General features: G+C 41.3%; 1 protein-coding gene across 10 annotated transcripts in view; it reads left to right on the top strand.

The window, feature by feature from the left end:
• Positions 1–19,561, top strand: part of atp2b2 (ATPase plasma membrane Ca2+ transporting 2) — a 118,782-nt gene that overhangs the window by 36,649 nt on the left and 62,572 nt on the right. For 3 of the 10 annotated variants that reach the window (XM_079684894.1, XM_079684902.1, XM_079684898.1), the window contains exon 1: positions 16,177–17,321. In XM_079684894.1, the coding sequence (XP_079541020.1) occupies positions 17,123–17,321 (199 nt within the window). In that variant the 5' untranslated portion in view covers positions 16,177–17,122. Of the gene's footprint in view, positions 1–16,176; positions 17,322–19,561 lie in introns of those variants that run through there. The other 7 variants (XM_079684901.1, XM_079684897.1, XM_079684896.1 and 4 more) reach the window with 3 other exon arrangements.

Below are 19,561 nucleotides of genomic sequence, written 5' to 3'. Positions count from 1 at the left end.
TTTATTTAAACCAGGATATCACAATTGTCCTACACATTGTTGTTGTTTTTTTTGTTTTTTTTGCAGATTATTTGTTCTGCAAGATTCTCTATTGTTCATGCATGGGTCACCATTGATTCGTCTTCATTTGTTAAACAAGGCTCCAGACTCTTGGCACACAGTTGTCAAATTGGCCATGGGCGTAAGTTCACTCTTCATAACTGTCAGAGATAATTTGCTTCAAGAAAGTACAGACTTGCATGCATGCCAGTAATATATTAGATAAGAAGGAGTGTGTGAGATGGTGACCTCTCATAGAGAAAGGTTAGAGACCTTTGGGAGTCATCTCATTAACCACATGCCTGTGTGCGTGCCCGCACACAGACACACTGCATGGTTTTATTTTACTGCAGCACTCAGGAGATGGTCTAAGGCTTTTGCAATTAATAAGGTTAATGGTTATTGGCTGGTGGTTAGTAACCAGGATAGCAGATGCCTGATTGACCCGGGGTAAACACGGCACTTACTGGGTTAACAGGTCCCTTCAGGAAGGAAAGTGTGTGTGTGTGTGTGTGTGTGTGTGTGTGTGTGTGTGTGTGTGTGTGTGTGTGTGTGTGTGTGTGTGTGTGTGTGTGTGTGTGTGTGTGTGTGTGTGTGTGTGTGTGTGTGTGTGTGTGTGTGTGTGTGTGTGTGTGTGTGTGTGTGTGTGTGTGTGTGTGTGTGTGTGTGTGTGTGTGTGTGTGTGTGTGTGTGTGTGTGTGTGTGTGTGTGTGTGTGTGTGTGTGTGTGTGTGTGTGTGTGTGTGATTGCAAAGCATCTATTGAAATCGCCCAACTGCAAAGTGTTGGGGTATGTAGAAGCTGAATTGTGTATTGTTGAGATATCTAAAAACAATGACAAATCTTTGGCCATGTACTTTTTGTAGCAAGGCTGTGCAGCAGTATCTACCTGAGTGACATATTTAACAAACTATCTTTTAACAATTCCAAGAATACTTTTACATTTGACCTCAAATAGGAACTCCATAAGGGTGATGTGATATGATGCGTGTGGGTGGAGCAGGATGTAGATATTGGCTGGGTGGTCCTGGCGGTGCCGGACAGGTACCCCCGGCTCCCTGTCATGGTGTTGTCCTCTCATGCTCTTTCTCCTAGGTTTTGGTGCACTGCAGCCCTGAATTCTCTCAGACGTGCTGCATTGATATGCAGGGCCCGTTTCTGATCCCCATCTCCCCCTCTCTTTCTCTCTCTCCCTTTCCCCCTCTCTTTCTTTCTTTCCCTGCCCCGTCAAAGATAAATGTGAACCGCTCTATCGAAATCAGTCGGAAGTCGCAACGGCTCATTTCAAAATAAATGTGGATTTGCGTAAAAAACTAGTTTTTCGGGGTTCGGGTGTTTTGTTTGATTTTAAACAAACAAAGTCTTGGCTTTCAGAATATGAAACTTTTATTTCCAAACTCACACGATAAATACATACCACAAATGTAAAGGGAATAAAGGGAATGATGACAGGCAATCTGCTCTTCCGCAGCGCCGCCCCCCCTCCCTACGGCTGATATTATGAATGTAAGCGTAGAGTAATCATAAATAACACGGCAGGGTCCGTTACAGTTTGTTTTCATCTGATTTAAATTAAACAAAGTCTTGGCTTTCAGAATATTAAACTTGTTTCGGCAAATTCAGATGATAAATACAACTTTGAAGCTTGTGACGGCATGATTACAAGCAGAGAACGGAGTATCTTTACGTCACAGCAGGCATAACAACAGCCGGTGTTTCTCGTGAGGGTTTTCCCGGGAAACAAACGCAATACACACAAATGCAAAAATACACAACCACACACACACATATATACACACACTCACTCGCGAGCTTCTCCCAGACCAGTAATCCAAACGAAAATATATTCCCTCCGTAGTATTTTGATCATTTGCTCCGCTAATAATCAATCAGATCGATGGATTCCAGAGAAGAGAAAACTTTGAAGGCCTTTTTCTCAAAATGATGACTCGTTGACAGTCATTATATAATGTGACATATTTCGCTTAATATTTGGAGTACAAAAAAATCCTTATATCATTAGAAAGCTAGGAATCTCCTCTTTCCAACAGTGTATACAACTCAAAATGTGTCTTCGGTTCAATGCGACTGATTCCGATAGAGAAGGTCACAAATGGTCTCAACAGTTGTTCTTTAAATATGTTATGGTCCACATCCCACCATATGAACTAATATACTCAAAGTTAGTACAAAGTTATCCAGTCACCTACAAACACCTGTACTTCTATTCTATACTATTATTTACTATTGCATCTGCATTCACCTGCTTTGCTGCAGCAACTATGCTGGATTAAAGGTGTTGATTTGATGATTAATCTCCTCTCACAGTTTGACTACAATACAAAATGTGCGGGTGTCCTTAATAAGACCAGTTTACAATCAAATACAAAATGTAATTACCACAATGCAAGCATCCAAAAAACAACATCAACAGCAGACAATCTTTCAATACAAAATTCTAGAAAGCTGCTTTGTCTCAGAATAATCTTAGCCAGAATGCGATGTTTGCAGTACCTTGTTGAGCAAGCATTCCCGTTAGCTTGACATTAACCATGACAGCATCCAGCCTTTCTTCAACCATCCCCGTAGCCCCTCGCTTCTCTTTGTTGCAAACTTTGTGCTGAACGCTTCATTTTGTGCCACAAAACTTGACAGATAAACAGGATGTGCTCCTTCTCAATGGAACAACTCAGCAGCAGCAGTGCTCCTGTACAGCGTGCACAAAATGAGACCTGTACAATACTGTAGGTATGTCAGCACATGCTGTGTATTGTATCAGCTGTCCCAGCCCTGCCTGAATGTGCAAAGCTAAGCTGTCTTTAGCCTGTATTCATTCCTGGTGGGAATAACCTAGTGGTGGGGGGGGGATGCTGTTAGTAATGCTGGTGCTGTCCAACATGATATTTACATGATACACCTGTGACACTCAAAGAGTGAACACAGTGATGTAAAAAATAGCAGAACAGAGAAAAAACAGGAAACAAATAAGAGAGAGGGGGGGGCAGTTTATCACTGTAATGCTCTTGCTCCCCCCCTCCTCTCCCAGCAAGCTTTGACAGGATGAGATGTGGTATAGTGACATGACGGCAACATGACACAAAGCTGTTATCCTCTCCTGTTGAGCCTGGCTTGCTGGATAGCCAGATGACTGACTGGGGCAGCAGGTGTGTTTCTACGAGTGTGTGTTTGTGTGTGTGCGTGGATGAGCCAGACACACATGCACAGTCACACGGAAGCATTATGTCCTGCAGCCATCATGTCCACTGTGGTGAGCTGTGTGCAAGTTTGCATGTGTTGAAGGGGTATCCCGAACTGCAGAAGACAAGAATGAGGCTGACAACAATCCATGTCCTTGAAAGTTATCTTCCCCTCCTCTTCCCTCTTTTGTATCTAAGCTTTTTACTCATGCACTTTCTTCTTCTTTACCTCAACATCTGTCACTCTTGTTTCTTTCATCTTGTTTTGCTCTATTGGGTTTTCTTCTACATCACATATATATATATATATATATATATATATATATATATATATATATATATATATATATATATATATATATATATATATATATAGAAGGGGACAAAGGGGAAAATATATATGTTCCCCTTCGTCTCTCTTTTTCCTCCAGTCATTTCTGAAATGAGGTTGCGTGCATGTCTACAGAGGACCTCCTGCTCTGCTTCTAAGAGCAAAATGTCACAGAGGGGCAAAGAGAGAGCCACAGAAAAAGGAGATGTGGAGAATATTTGCCCTCTAGATTCACTACTGCCTTTTCTTTTTCTAGACTTCCATTTTTGTCTATCCTTCCAATAATTCATCTCCATCTATACATCTCAATCCCTCCATCGAAATTCTCTGTCATGTTAACAACAGCCTCTCTGCTGTGCAGTACAACACACACACTCACACACACACACACACACACACACACACACACACACACACACACACACACACACACACACACACACACACACACACACACACACACACACACACACACACACACACACACACACACACACACACACACACACACACACACACACACACACACACACACACACACACACACATTCACACATTCACACATTCACACACACACCCCTGCTGCCTGCCGACATGGTACAGGCTATGCATTGAGACAGCCCCAGCTGAGGCAGTAGCAGTGAGTGTGCAGCTTAGAGAGTCTCCACACACACACGCTCACCTACACTGACTCACACACACAAATACTGCACACAGCTGTGTTGGTTCATCCGCTGCTACATGTGCCGTTGCAATATCAGTCTTAGGTGGGAGGATTTTCCCGTGATGGTGGTTATAAGCTTGCTGGTATGTAAGTATAGTCATTGTTGTCAGTAAATGTGAATGAATGAACATCTTATCTGCATTTTTTGTTAGCTTTTGATTTTGTTTTCGTCAATCACCTGCATGTCGGTAGCCTGTGATGTGTGAATATTAATCTGTACACGTTCCATGTGAAATGCAAAACATTTCTCCTGCAGAACTGATTCATGTTCAAAGGTCTGTTAGATCTGTATTCCTCTATATTTTCAGATCAAATAAACAGAGCTCTATGTTCTCATATCTTTATGCACACACAGTATTTTGTATATCATGCATGTTGCGTTGGTCCATTCTCTATGTCATCCTCTTGCCCTGTAGTTTCTCTAGATGAAGATATTTTAATCCACACCTCTTCACTCACTCGGGCATCTGTTGGCTGCATGCAGTCTGCAGTCTCTCTTCTCTGTCACACTTACTGACTGGTTCTGTCATAGCAGCAGGCTTTGCTGCCGTAACTGATCATGTGTGCTTGCTGGCTAGCTGTCTTCACTGCATTAGCTAACTGACTATTTGGCATGGTGACTGAATTAATGGGGAACATTATCACCTCTCCTCCTTGATCTGTTGGCCGTCTATGTTTCTGGATGTCTGGCTCTGGGGCAGATCACTGTCGGTGGTCTTTCTCTGGCTGTTCAGTTGACTGTTTTCTCGCTTGTTTAAACGACTGACTGATCATCACACCAACTGACAGACAGGGTCACTGGGAGGTTGTCTGGTTGGCTGACTTGTCAGTCAGCTTAATACACAGCTAGTTAGTCACAAGGAGCACCAACAAAAAAAAAGACTCAGAGGAATGTCAGTACAGCTGGGCAGTCAGTCAAACAACCAGTCAGCCATTTGCGCAGCTATCAAGTTGTTCAGTCATTTATGCATCTTTCAGTCAGCAAGTCAGTCAAGCACACTGTTTGACAGGCTGTCATAGGAAATGGATTTTGCTTCTATTGGTGCTGGGATGACTGTGTGACCTCAGACATCAACTCACTGCACCAAGACAGCCAGGCAGCTCAGTCCTCTTTCTGTCCCGTTCTCCTTCACTCTTTCTCTGTCTTTCTCTTTATTTCCTGTTGGACACACAACACATACAGGAGAGACGTTCATGAAGAACAAGTATAAACCAGCTGTCTCAGTGTAAACATATAGCTACACATTTGAGACCATTATAGGATAGCAGTAGCTACGGCTGGGCGATTAAAAGTCCAGAGAATTATTACATTATAGAAAGAAAAACAAAGCTGTAGACATAAAGCATATATATTAATGCAGAGTTATCAGATTCAAACCATAGTTTTTGATAATTCCTCTTATAAATTCACATCAGATTTAAATATTTGATTGATTGATCACAACCTTTCAGTGTAAGATTTGATCACAATATGATTCCATTGAAAGACAATCATATTGTAGCCCAACCATAGTAGTAACACAGCAAGCAGGCTGTGACATATAACCCTTATCCTAACTCACGAGAAGATCATATAGTTTGGAAATGCCAAGGTTCCTTTTTGCAATGGAAAGGCATGGATACAAACATTTCTTAATTCCACTGAATTTCATCATGATACTTCAAATGTGTCATTTGTTAAAGAGAGCAACAGATGTGTACACGAAAATCAAACAGCCTTCAGACAAAATCCATACCTCGCTCTGCTCTGTCATATCTCATCTGGACGAGAGCGCCGCAGTGCCTTAAATTCTGCTGTGTCATCATCCTCTCTGTGTAGCATAGCGACAAACACAAGCAGACTTGACAGGAGCTTTTTCACTTAATGTCATATACTTGAGTTAAGGACAAATACATTATAATGCTTTAATATCAAGATTGCTAATTTCGGTAATGTTAGCTTCTCTACCAGTAAAATAATTCTTAGAAAACTGAGGGGAGAAAAGGAAAGAAGAGAGGGGAGTATAGGTAGCAACAGAGAGGATGTCATGCTATTTGAGGAAGATTCAATTATTTCTCCTTATTTAAATGTGTTGAGGTTGGCTTACATTGTACATTCAAAGTACAGACTATAAAGCAGAAATGTTTGGCTTCACATTTACTACACTATAGATATAGTCATCTAAATGTTTAGAGTGTGCATTCGTGGATTTTTCAAATGTATCTTCCTGCTTGCTTTTCAACGTCTTAAAACTAGATTTATTGTAGAATGCCTCGTAAAAAGTTATTCCATTAAGGCAGCGTCCAACCTGTCAATCATTGTGTTCTCGTGTGTTGCCTGGCAAATGCTCGAGGATGTGTTTAAGAAAGAAACACTTTCTCACTCTTGTTTTCATGTTAGAAAATGAAATTGAATGATCAAATAAAGAGAAAGGAGCAATAGTTGGGCGTTAAATGCAAAAAACGTTATATCAGCTTGTTGCATGTCATCACCAGCTCACACTCTGATGATGTGTGACATGACGTTTTAAAGCCCATCTGGTACTTCCGTGATAACATAGGTGTGGTACACTCTGCCCTAGTTAGTACTCAAAATAAAATGGCAGTACAAAAACATGCATTTCTAGCAGGTGGTTCTTCTGATCATTTAGTATTTTAAGATGTGTTGTTTTCCTCAGGGCCACCTAAAGACAAAATTCAGTTGAACTATGTGTGTTCCAACATATGCTAATAGTGTTATGATGTATAGAATATAAAACACATTTGTATCATTAAGATTAAGCCTGGTCTACGTTTCCTATCTTGATATCATGGGCATAAAGGCTAGACTCTAAAGACTTTTGTTACACATACATTTTTTCTCTGCTTTTCCCTCTCCTCCTATTTCTGTCTTAAGTCCCCTTCTAGGACACTTAGCCTGCATGAGTTGAATTTAATTAGACCAATAACTCCCTCATGAGTTCTACAGGCTCATCTGGAGCAAGGAGAGGGCCACCGCAGTCTCTTTTTTTTCTTTCTATCTTTCAGTGACCTTGCAGCAAGTTAGAGAGAGAGAGAGAGAGAGAGTGTGTGTTGCATGTGTATTTGTAAAGCAGGAGGTGAGTGAACTTGCAAAGTGAATACATGAATATAATGTATGATACATGAATGCACATTTTGGATTTCACTTATAATACAGTCAAAATGGGATAGATCTTTTCTGCTGGTCTTATGATGTTTTGTAAACCTTCTATTTGTTGTCTTCTACTGCCTGCATATTGCATCCAATATCACACCATTTAAGTCCTTTCTTATCTCCCTGTAGACAGCTGAATTCCCAACAAGAATGACAATATGAACACACACACTCTTCATATTTCTGGTCTATCTTTCTGGGCCTTATGCCTGTTGGCCTATTTTATAGTGAACCCTGGAACACCAATACCAGCCCTTTTTCTCCCTGTGCCTGAACCAATGGTTGTTTTCCCAAAACAAAAGCCCAAATGCATCTGACAGCAGCAATATGTTGGAATAATGACAAACAGTTGGCAGAAATGAACTTTTATTTCAGGATTTAAAGCTTTATTCACTTGCTTTCCAGTTCCTCTGAGGCCATCAAACATTTGACTTTTAGAATTTGATGGCAAGTCCTAAAGTCTAGTTGTAATAACATTACATGTATCAAATCCAAACGGAGACCAGCTGGCAGTATTCAAGGAGGCAAAAATGTTTGTTGGTGTTTATATGTTGCAGCTGCACCACACACTTATTTAGATGAGTTTTAGGAGACATTAAAGGAGTTAGGACTCAAGTATTTAGTATTCCCCATATTCAGCTTGTCATCACATTTATGATCTGCTATACCTCAATTTTCTGTGCATTGTTTGCTTGTGTGTGACAACTACGACAAGGCAAAGTGTATCATCTAGTCTATTCAGTCACTATTATTTGGGTGTTCTGTAACCGTGTTAGCCTCAGAGTAACAGTGCATAACTCTTCCATGTCAAAATGTATATACTTTATTTCATTCTTTTTGGAAAGTACAAAGCAATTGAGTGCCTTTCTCTTTACCTCATGTCATTTGACCATGCATGCCTATTTAGTTGCACCGGATGGAACCCTGTAAGAAGCTGTATCATGCCTTTTGATCCCCGGGTGTGTCCAGACACAGATTAAGCAGCTTGTCATGCTGAGGAGCAACAGAGTGCTTTCATGACAAAAGGCTTACAAATCTAGGAACAGATGAGTAATCTGAGGTCTTCATCCTGACCCACAGGGCAACAAATGGAAAAACACAAGGCTGAGACTAATTTAGTTTATAAAAACTGGGTTTAATTTTTGTTCACACAGACGTTTTCTCTAACAGTTTATTAATATACATCGAACCATCTTGATAAATATGACCTATTTGTCTAAATAAATCCTCTCCACACGACAAACACTATCATTATCGTTACAATGAATAATCCTAAGCCTCTTGATCTCAGGATCACATTTAAATGTGGCCTGAAAACACATGTATAATGTACTGTATGTAAAATATGCCGGCTGGTGCATGCGAGTAGTCTTGTGTATGATTGTGCAGATGTCTTTTTCTGCGACATTCACCAAAGTGAGATTATTGCTGAATTTCTCCCCTCTTCTTTCATCAATATCTATGTGGATAACGTTGGATGAATTCAATTTTCACAGCTGCGCAACACACCATGAAAAAACCCACTTTTCATATAATACATCCATGTGTACATGCTATTAGGGTAGTCCAACATTTAGTGGCATTAGTGATGCAGATAGTATGTCCGGACTGCGCATGTGTCTGCACAGCCTTAGGTATAGCGTCACTGAAATCGACAAGGTTAAATGAATAGTCTCTTTCTCATTACACAAACTTAAAGCATTTAACCTCCAAAGTGATGATGACTAAGTGTATTTTGCTGCACCTTTAGTTAGTTAGTTCTCTACAGAGGCAAAACCTCCGCCTGCAGAAGCACTAGAGCATCCTATATTAACAAACTCTAAATCACTATTTATTATTAGATCATTATGTTCAAACAACAATTGAGTTAACTAGTTTTTTGTTAATAATGACTTTCATGCTACATTTATTTGTTACATTTCAATATGCCTGGCAATAAAATGCCAGTATTTATTTGGTTAGAGTTGTTAATGTGCATCCACACAGCTGCTCCAGGCAGGATTTCACTCTCCATCTCCATATCTCCCTGCACAGCCTGACAGTGCTGCTTACGCTGTATAATGCCGTTTGCTCACTAGGAACACCCGGGGCGAGGTATGCAGGTGGCCATGGCATGAATATAGCAGAATTCAGTAACAAGGAAAGTTGTTGAAAGACTGAAGCAATGTTAATGAAAAGATAGTCCATTAGAGAGACAGTGTTTCTGTACACTGCAGACAATCTAAAGAAGCAGGTGGAACTGACGAGAGAGAGATGGAGTCATCCACTCTAGCACACCTTGACATATTTTTGTAGCAATGTGTGTGGCAATTTTTCATAGATATGAAATGCTGGGTCCATTATGGCTCCTTTATTTGCACCAAAGGCTCGTATCTCTCTGTGCCTCCTCCTCTAACCCAGTCATCTCAGAACCATAGTATATCATTACCTGTTCTCACTTTCTTGCCTCTCAATCTCACTGTGCAGTGACACACAGTAACCCTGCGGCTGTCGGGGTTGCCTCGCCAACTGCTTCTCCTCAAAACCCCCTCACAATCTATAAGCCGACATAGCCGGCTAAGCACACACATGTAAACCGACGTATGTATTTGTACGTATCTCTTCCCATTTTCCCTTCTCTCTGACTCATCCATCTCTCTCCCTTTTTGCTCTCCTCTTTTTCTTCTCCTGCGCCTGATATGTGTCAGAGCTGCAGTCCTTTTTTCCCGAGCTCCTTTATTGGTTTCCAAAATAACCTTTTTCTTCGATAGACTCTGTCTACTGCCCTTAGTTAGCATGACACCTGCTTTCAACTCAATTAAACCACACTGATGGGGGCTGAAAGGAGGCTCTCCGTGTGGTTGTTATGTAACCATGCATCTCAGAGACAATTTCAGTTAACGCGGCTTTCTCTTGTGCGTGTGCTTTTGAGTAATGCAATGCAGCTTCTGTCCAACGCTTGCTTGCACGTGTTTGGGGATTCCCAAATCATTGTGTAACAGCTTCTGCTGAGTTAATTTCAGATCCCAAGCAGCACTGAAACGTACAGTTTGTATGTACCCTAACACACTGTTATTACATCGAGTAGACCGTAACTTTAGTGATCTCTGCCTTAGCATTATTACACCAAACACACTACGTATGTAACGGACACAGAATCAGCAAGTCCCTCCTTTTGTATATGTGTAGCCTACAAAGAGTAAAAGCACTATAAGGAAATCAAAATGTAATACAGCCCCATCCCAAAGCATTGCTCTAAATCCCACCTATGTGAAGATTTGTTGTCAATGAGCTGCTCATTTGCCATAAATGAAGCTCTAGTCTGTGGTCGTGTATCGATTGGCATCGTATTCATGTCATTTGTTCCCTCCAATATAGAAACCTTGTCAAATAATTAATAAACAATGCTTCATATCAAGATACAAACACATCCTTTAATATTCACAGACATGCAGGTGTGCAGAGCAGGTCAGTGATCAGTGAATTCTCCTGCACATCTTCTTGTTGCAGGCAGGGGGAGCTGTGTGCCAGCGCTGCTGCTGCTGCTGCAGTGGGCACAGCTCCTACCTCAGCTCTGCTCACTGTGCTCAAGGACATTTTGACACAGACACAGGCAGAATGCGCATGGCTTCTCTGCGGAGGACAGCAAACTATCCACTGCTTGTCAGACCAGGAACTTCGCCTCAAAGGGAAGACAGCAATTACTGTAGAGCATGATACTTGTTCTTTATAATTAAAACGGAACAGAACAGAGAGACCCAGCAGACAGCTCACTAGCGCAATACATGGAGAAATGAACATGAAAGGTTGATGCTAAAATAGAATACCCAATATTATGTTGCACATACTGTGTGAAGTTGAACAAGCCTCAGTTGAAGATCAATTATGAAGAAGAGACTATGATGATGATGATGATGATGATGATGATGATGATGATGATGATGATGATGATGATGATGAGACAATTGCATTTTTTTTGCATAACATTTTAAAATACAATATAGCGTCAAAAGTGAACCTTAAGCTGAATGCCCTAAAATCAAATCTTCAATCTTGATAAACCTCAAACACCATTTGGAAATGTAAACTAAAAGCAGGTCGTTGTAGCTGCCATCGATGATGCACTTAAGGAAATACAGTGCCCACGCAACAACACCTTAAAGTACAGAAAGGTTGCTAAGTAACATTGATGCACATTTTCCTTTAGTTTAATATGAAGTAACTTAGAATTTACCATTTAAATTAAAAAAAGCAATCATTTGAATGCTTGATAAATAGTTTCATTTATTGGTGAATAAAAACTTTGCTCAAAACTAAAACATAACTTGTAACCACAAAAACACTACAACTAGTTCTACTCAATCATATGTCATAAGTCATTGTGTGTGTACTGCATTAACTTTAGCCCTGTCTGTGTCCCAGCTTGACTAGATCCCTGGTTTTTTCAGCAGTTTGGTTCATAAGGAAGACCCTGTACAGTTTGTGGTCAGATGGTCTTAGCATCTGGCTGTGGAGCTTCACAATTTAATGTGGTTTCCATCTGGTGTTCAAGTTCATAAAGCGCAATTAAGTGTTCTTGCACTTAAGATAAAAAGCTGTTAATTATTGCAAAATCTACACTTTATCCTTGAGTCTTTGATCATATGTTACCCATTACTTACTGTCAAGCCATGGGGAGCAGGCCAGCAATTATGCAGGCAGACTGGCACGTAGGCATGGGAGGTAGACAGAAGAATATCACAGCAGGGAGGTGTCTCAGTCAGCTTCAGATAGACGGGTAAGCAGCGTAGATTGATGGGACAATGTACAGACAGACGGTACAAAGAAGATTGGGAGTGGTGGTGGTAATGGAAATATTGGAGACAGAATGTTTTTGCAAGATGCTAACAAAATCACAAAACACTCCATATCCGCAACACTTGCTCACCCTTTGATGTTTGCATTATTTAACAGTGAGGAAGAACCATTTTGACACACTGCCTTCATCATGGTTTTATCCATGAATGCATATGAAATGCCAACAAAAACTCTACTTACAGCTGACCTCCTTTTTTTTCAAAGAAAATAGAAAATCAATTATTTGTGGAAATACCTTATATGCATGTAAGTGTGTCTGTGTGTTTACATTATATAACATACATTATATAAAACGGAGATCATTGTTTTCTTCAAAGTTACTCAGCTCAGGCTTCAGCAGTGCACACTACCTCTGTCTTACCTTTCCCCTTGCTATCTTTTCCCTCCTCTCTTCTTCCCATTATTCTGTGTATAACCCTTCCTCCATCTCTCAACATTCTCCCTCCCTTTAAAAATGATCTCCTCATTTCCCTCCCTCCCACATCTAGGTCTTCACACTCTTGCGCATGTCATTGTAATTCAAAGATAGGCAGCTGCACACCAGCAGAATATAACACCACCACCAGTCACTTACATCACCAACATGCTAACATGAAGCTGGAAACACACTGCCTTACATGGTCAGAACAGTTGTTGTGGAGGGAGCAGCTTGGACATTCTGCAGTCAAATAATCATGTACTGTAATACTGCATTTCTATACACAATTTAAATGTCTTTCACACAAGACACATATTGTAACAGATGGAAGAATGACATGCAGTAAAGGTGGTCAGCTTGACATAAAGAGTATGCATCACACTGTGTTGCTGGTTGACGTTGCTTCAGTTTTAAGCCTTTTTGATATTGGACAGTACATGGGACAGGACTGATGTTTTTTCTTCGGTGTGTGTTTGGAATAATGGTAATCAGTACTTAGGTAATGAGTTTTGGGATCAAATTATGCAATTATTGAATTTTGTCTTTTGTGATCATCAGCATTATTGGTTGTCTGGGCTTATGTGCCATGCCAGCTCAAACATTTAACAGACATAACTGTCAAGGCGGTAGGTTTTTAATCTACAGGACCCAGTGCCCTGCTGGTTTCCATTTTGCCCAGTATCTGACTTATTAATGGAGAAACTGCGGGAGACAATTTAGTAGGAAATAAATAACTGCATTACTCTTTTTCCTTAGGCAAATATAGTACAGGTATTTAAGCAGTATGACTGGTGATGGATTACCTGTGTGATAGTTTCCCCCCTCAGCCATTTGATATAACAATACATACACACACATCATTTCCCCGTATAGCATTTGTTTTATTTTATTTGACTGCTTGAGAGGATCTAGCCAGCACAGATGTCTGCATTGGCATAAATAGAGTAGCAACAATATGGATTGAACCTTTTTTGTCAGGTGATTGAGGGGGCAACATAAATGTTGGCGAAAAATCTCTATCAGAGAAAGATGCAGTCGGGCCACCTGCAGTTCTTTTATGTTTAATGACATAAACACTATTCAATACCCAACATTTCTAGAAAGGGTAAGCTCCTTTTGCCTTGGTTGGAAACGCTTTACAGAAATGTTTAACAGGTTTATTAGGACGCTCCTGTCCAGGTGACATTTCCAATGCTGTGTAACTTTGTCACTTCAGCGAGGGCGGGAGCTCATTAACACACTGGACTGGTTCCTGTGGAGTTACAGATGTGTACTCACGTGTTGGCAGGATGTCACGCCAACCTGCTGTGACAAGGTCGGAGCCCCACTGTTCCCGAGCGCTCTATTGTGTCGGATACTAGTCCCATCTTTGTCATTGTAGTTGATATGTGCGTCTGGACACCTTGCTGACTGTGTCAGTCGGGCCACATCAAGCAGCGTGCCAACAGGACCAATAACCTGAGAGCGCTCACCGCCTCAGTGTTGCTGAGATTTATGTGCTGCTAAGTTGATTCCTATTGCTACTTCCAAGAAGGCATCAAAGGGCGAAGACAGCGTGATGTGCTACCCTGTCTTGTATTTCATTGTGTCTACCAATCCAGTATCAACCTGTATTCTAGCTTCTAGGAATTTGTTTACAAGGAAAGCTCTCCTAGCGGTGGCGGACATAAATAATATATTTGTTACCTGGCAATTGTACTACAGGAAAACAACAAGGTAACATATTTTTTAAAACACAACACTGACTGGGTAGCTCCATTATCTTTGCTGTAGTGAAAAGAATACAAAAGATTTCCCAGAGTGCACTGGTGGTAACAAGGAACATGTTTAAGCTTAACAATAGGAAATCACAACAATGCAGCGTCTTGCTTCTGCTGGTTACACTTTAGCTGAAACTGTACATACACGTAGTCTTTTTAAGATTCAGATTCTGTTTCATAAAGCAGGCATTTTACATAGTGAACACTGTGGTGTGATGAGAAGCAGAGCATGAGCAGATTGTACAATAAAACATTAACGACCAAATCCCTCATTATACGATCAACTGTTTTTTTAATTAGTGCAGCGACCTGCCGTGTTGTAAGTGCTGTTATTTTGACGCATTTGAACTGAATATAACTATAGTCCTTAGGTGACCCTCACTGTACTAATGCATTATTACTCTTTGGAGAACAAAAAGAGGAATTAGGTGCAGCATTAATACTGTACATTACAGATTATGAAAAAACAGCATAGCCAGACAGTGTGTGTGCTTTATTGATTTGCTGTAGCCTTCAGCATGATGCAATACAGTGGTGACTTGAATCCAGGTCTCCTCTGAGTAACTGGGAATTGATGTAGAGCAGTCAGAGGTTTACTGGTCACTGGTGTCATTGACTGAAGATGGAGGCCTACATACTGGTGATGATCAATTGTGTATTGATGGTGTGGGTCTAAGAACATTGTGAGACACAGGATGGTATTATACTATATTTCCCTATTGGCAACCAATCTGATAGAAACAGTCACTTGGACTAGAACGGGTCGCATATTTATGCCAGAACCTCAGACAATTGGCTGAAGCATCAGGTTTGAATTCTTATATGCTTTCAAAAAATTCTCACTCCGAGCACCAAAGTGCACTCAGGCACAATCAGGACCAATTGTTGTCTTTATCAAATAGGACAAACTGTACCTTAACAAGACCATCATTTGTGAAGATTTGTCTGAACCAATCCCTTTAACATGAATACATATTGCTTGTGCGGCTGATTCCTCTGTGCCATAGACTTCTTACATATAAAGAACACTACAATGATGGTCAGCATTACACACTGTATAGTGACATGTCGCTTAATTTATTACCATGAACAGTGGCACTGTTATTTATTGTCCTGGTGCTGAAAACTCACTACAACACCAATCGTTTCTTCAACCATGGCTGCTTGAGTAATTTTCTCTTAACTTTAGTGTAGTTCATAATGCATGATCTGTTTTAAATATGTACATCTTCAGTAAGAATAAATGATGGGGTGCCACAGACAGGGTAAGGAAGAAAAAAGAGTTTAGGATGATGGATCAATTGACTGCTTGTATTGGTCATCTCAAGTGTCAGCCAGCCTCTTTCTATGAATGTATTCCACAGTAGTGCTATGCTTGCAGGTGATGTAAAATGCTCACAGACTTTGACTTATCTTAATCCATGAAATGACAGTGTAGCACCTTAACACAGTAAAAGTCTCTTCTCTGAGCCGAGTGCCGTTCTGAGGCCAGAGGGCAGGAGACATGGAGTGAAATCATTAATGTAAGGTATTAAAAGACAACTGGCAGAGAGAAAGGGATCACTGAGATTGAGGGACTGCAGAGGAGAGGTCACTCACTCTGAGAGAAGGAGGAGAACTTGAGGGGAGATAGCAGCAACAGCTCAGCCCATCCTCCCTGTGACAGCGCAGCGTTACGTGCTGCCTCTCCGCTTTGTCGTCAGAGCAGCCCCAGCCTCCCGCAAGCGCACAACTCCTCTCCGCTCTGCACCAGAACGGAGCATCCTCCTCTCTCCGCCCTCCTCTCTCTCTCCCTCTCTCTCTCTCTCTCTGTCTCTCCCTCTCTCTTTCTCTCTAGCAGTCGGTGTGTCCTCACAATGAGGTTAGCATCACCAGTAGCAGCAGTAGATAGAGACATCAGAGCCACAGTCACTGCAGCAGCCAGGAGAGGCTGTCCTTCAGCCGTGCACCATCTACTGCTGCAGACACCCCTGCTCTGAGAACGCACCGCTCATTCTTGTGCTCTCTTTCTGTTTCTCTCCCTCCTCCTCCTCCTCCTCCTCCTCCTCCTCCTCCCTCACCTTCTGTCCTCTTTGAATTCATCTCTCGAATTCACCCCTCTCTCTCTTCTTCTCTCTCTCTGTAGCAGTGATGGGGAAGACCACCATGTAGAGACAGAGAGGCAGTGGAGGTAACAGCAGAAAAGCAAGAATGGGAAGCCACACATGGAGCGGGTCTGGACTGCAGCCGTGGTGAGCCTGAGACCGACAGGACTTGCAACCGGCAACGTTTCCCTTCTCAGGACCTGACCAGTGGGGCTGTCCAACACTCACCTGGATGCTCCTCACTTGTGTTCCGTCATCCCCTCCTCTCCTCGTTCTCTGCTGCTCTTTCTCCTCTTCAGTTTCTTCTCTTTGATGGTTTTTTGGTGGGAAGATTTCTGACAGTCTCTCTGAAAAAGAGAAGCTGCTTATCGATTGATCCCCTCGGATTCCCCCTCCTTTTTTAATCTCTCTACCTGCCTCCTTTACCTTAGTGACATTCTAATTTCCCTTTTTTTAGTTTTTGATGCCTGCCTCATACCTATTTTGGATTTTGTTTGGATGAGACTGAGCTCATCTCTCTTTTTGATTGACCTTTAAGCAATAACAAACACTTATCTAACTGACTTGATTAGCTGTCATCATGGGGGACATGTCGAACAGCGATTTTTATGCCAAGAACCAAATAAATGAGGGCAACCATGAGGCGGGCTTTGGTTGCTCGGTCATGGAGCTGCGCTCCTTGATGGAAATGCGGGGCCCAGAGGCGGTGGTCAAGATCCAGGACGACTACACTGGCACAGAGGGGCTGTGCAAACGACTGAAAACCTCACCCACAGAAGGTAAGACCCGTTGCTTGTCTCTGTATGTGCTTTGGTGTGCATGTGAAAGTGTGTGCACTGTGCACTGGTGTGTATCATATGACGGATCTCATATGGATGTGTTCTGCTGTATGTTGAGCCAGTCTCAAGATTGGTGTTAGACGTTAACTGTTGGTTTGTGTGGGGATCCTTATTTATTTGGTGCACCTTCTTCATAGGATCAATGGTATAAGCTGAGAAACATTGTAAGGCATCTTAAGAAATGCACAGTGTGACAGTATTATGCATCAAAATCTCTCTGGACAGTTAAGCACCCCTCTAAGTCTTCTGCCTCCATACAAGTCCCCCCTCCCTGCCACCCACTACATCCTCCCTTGTCATTCTTCCATCCCATCAGCCAATCAGCCAGAGCCTTATTAAGGAGCATGTTTCTGGGTCTACATGTTAGAGGTTTTGGCCACGTGGGATCTGATTTGGCGTCTGAAATGATGTACTTAGTGTGAAAGCAGTAATACATATATAGGAAACATGTAAAGCACCTATCTCCTATTATTTCACATTGAGTCAATCACATTGAAAATACAGTGGATATTTATTTCTGCTCTGCAAATGAAAGGTATTTCCCCTTTCCATTTAAAAAAAGATCTAACTGATGTAGGGTAGTTTAGTTATATTTTAACACGCTTGATTAATCCCTTAACATGTATTTTCTGACTTACCCACCTGATCCAGGTAATGATATCCATTGTTATTGCAATGCATATACTGTTAAATGACCTGACCTTTACTTGATTTACATATTGCATACATTAATTTTCTGTTGCTTAGTAAAGCAAGCATACACAAACCAGACCTCTCTAATGGATTCACCTGCATATTGAATATTTAGATCCCCGTTATATTCATCCACCCACCGTCCCTGTTGTAGGGATCAATGATTAGTATTCATGTAGTGTCAACTGTGTGACATCAGAGGTAACCTGTAACATAATAGGTTGATAGCCGGAGAGGATTGTGTTCCCTGGTCTTCTCATCCAATAGAACCACTTCTGGGTCAGTCGCTTGTAATGCCTGCAGCAAGACCACGGCAGAGTACATTTACAAAATCTTCCGTGTCACAAGAGTTGAATAAAGATCTATCGAATTGGGCAGAAAAGAAAAATGATGATGAACATTGTCTCAGATGCCGTGCCTATTGCTTGTCACCATTTGCAGCACCATTGTGAAAGAATGCCTGCAGTGATATAGCAATAGAGAAAGGAAACTGAATTTGAAGTAGCAATGAAAATGATCATAACAGACACAATTATAATTTCATTATCCCATTCACATGTGCATCCTGATTAGATACACAAACATTCAATTGTATTACTGCGCTTAAAACTAATTCAGGATCACAGCCTGTAGACTTGCAATACAACTAAAATGAAAGTAATTACACTTGTATAGACACATGAATTATTCAAAACACTGCAATTGCAAATGTGTGTTATATAATAATGATATGTTGGAATATAGTGGATTCACAAGAATTCATTGTGTTTCTGTTGGTCCTCCGTGTCGACCAATGAGGAGCTTCCATTGAATAGTTTGACACGATGTTGCTACTGCAAACAAGCACAATGCTCTTCTTGTCTCCTCCATGATTATAATTATTTATTGTTAAGATAAATACTATTACGTTCATTGAAACGTTCACTTAGTTGAAACCGAGCAATGGTATCTGGTGTTGCTATTTGCATTCGCGACCCCAGGTGTTCACGCTGAGTGGATCCCCTTGTGGGTGAATGGTTGCCCCACAGAACATATGTTACCTTCGAAATACGATCGTGGTAATTATCCTTGAAGGTATTCTGTATTGCTTGCTGTCATCATGTGTGTTGTGTGTAGTGGGTATGTGTCCCATCGAGCTGAGTTTGATGGTATGAGGCCCTACACGGTTGATCGAATAGCCCTTATAGTGTAGCCTATCCAAGCCCTCTCTCATGATACTAACATGAAAATCTATATTGTAGTCCAATACGCAGCATATACTGTATATGTAATGACTCTGGATCGTACAACTATGCACCCAGTTAAGAGGTCTCACTCTCAATCACATGCATTTAGATCGAATGGGCACCAGGCCACTGGTACATTCGGGAGCAGTCAATGAATGGAAATAAAATGAATTATAAACTGCTAAAGCTCACACGGCACACATTATGCAAAGAACAACAACATGACGCATGCAATGCAATAGCTATATTTGGGAAAACATA

Source organism: Notothenia rossii (assembly GCF_949606895.1).
Source record: "Notothenia rossii genome assembly, chromosome: 5".
NCBI classification, from domain to species: Eukaryota; Metazoa; Chordata; class Actinopteri; order Perciformes; family Nototheniidae; genus Notothenia; species Notothenia rossii.
The sequence above is the reverse complement of the archived record's forward strand: the minus strand, read 5'-3'. Positions and strand labels throughout refer to the sequence as shown.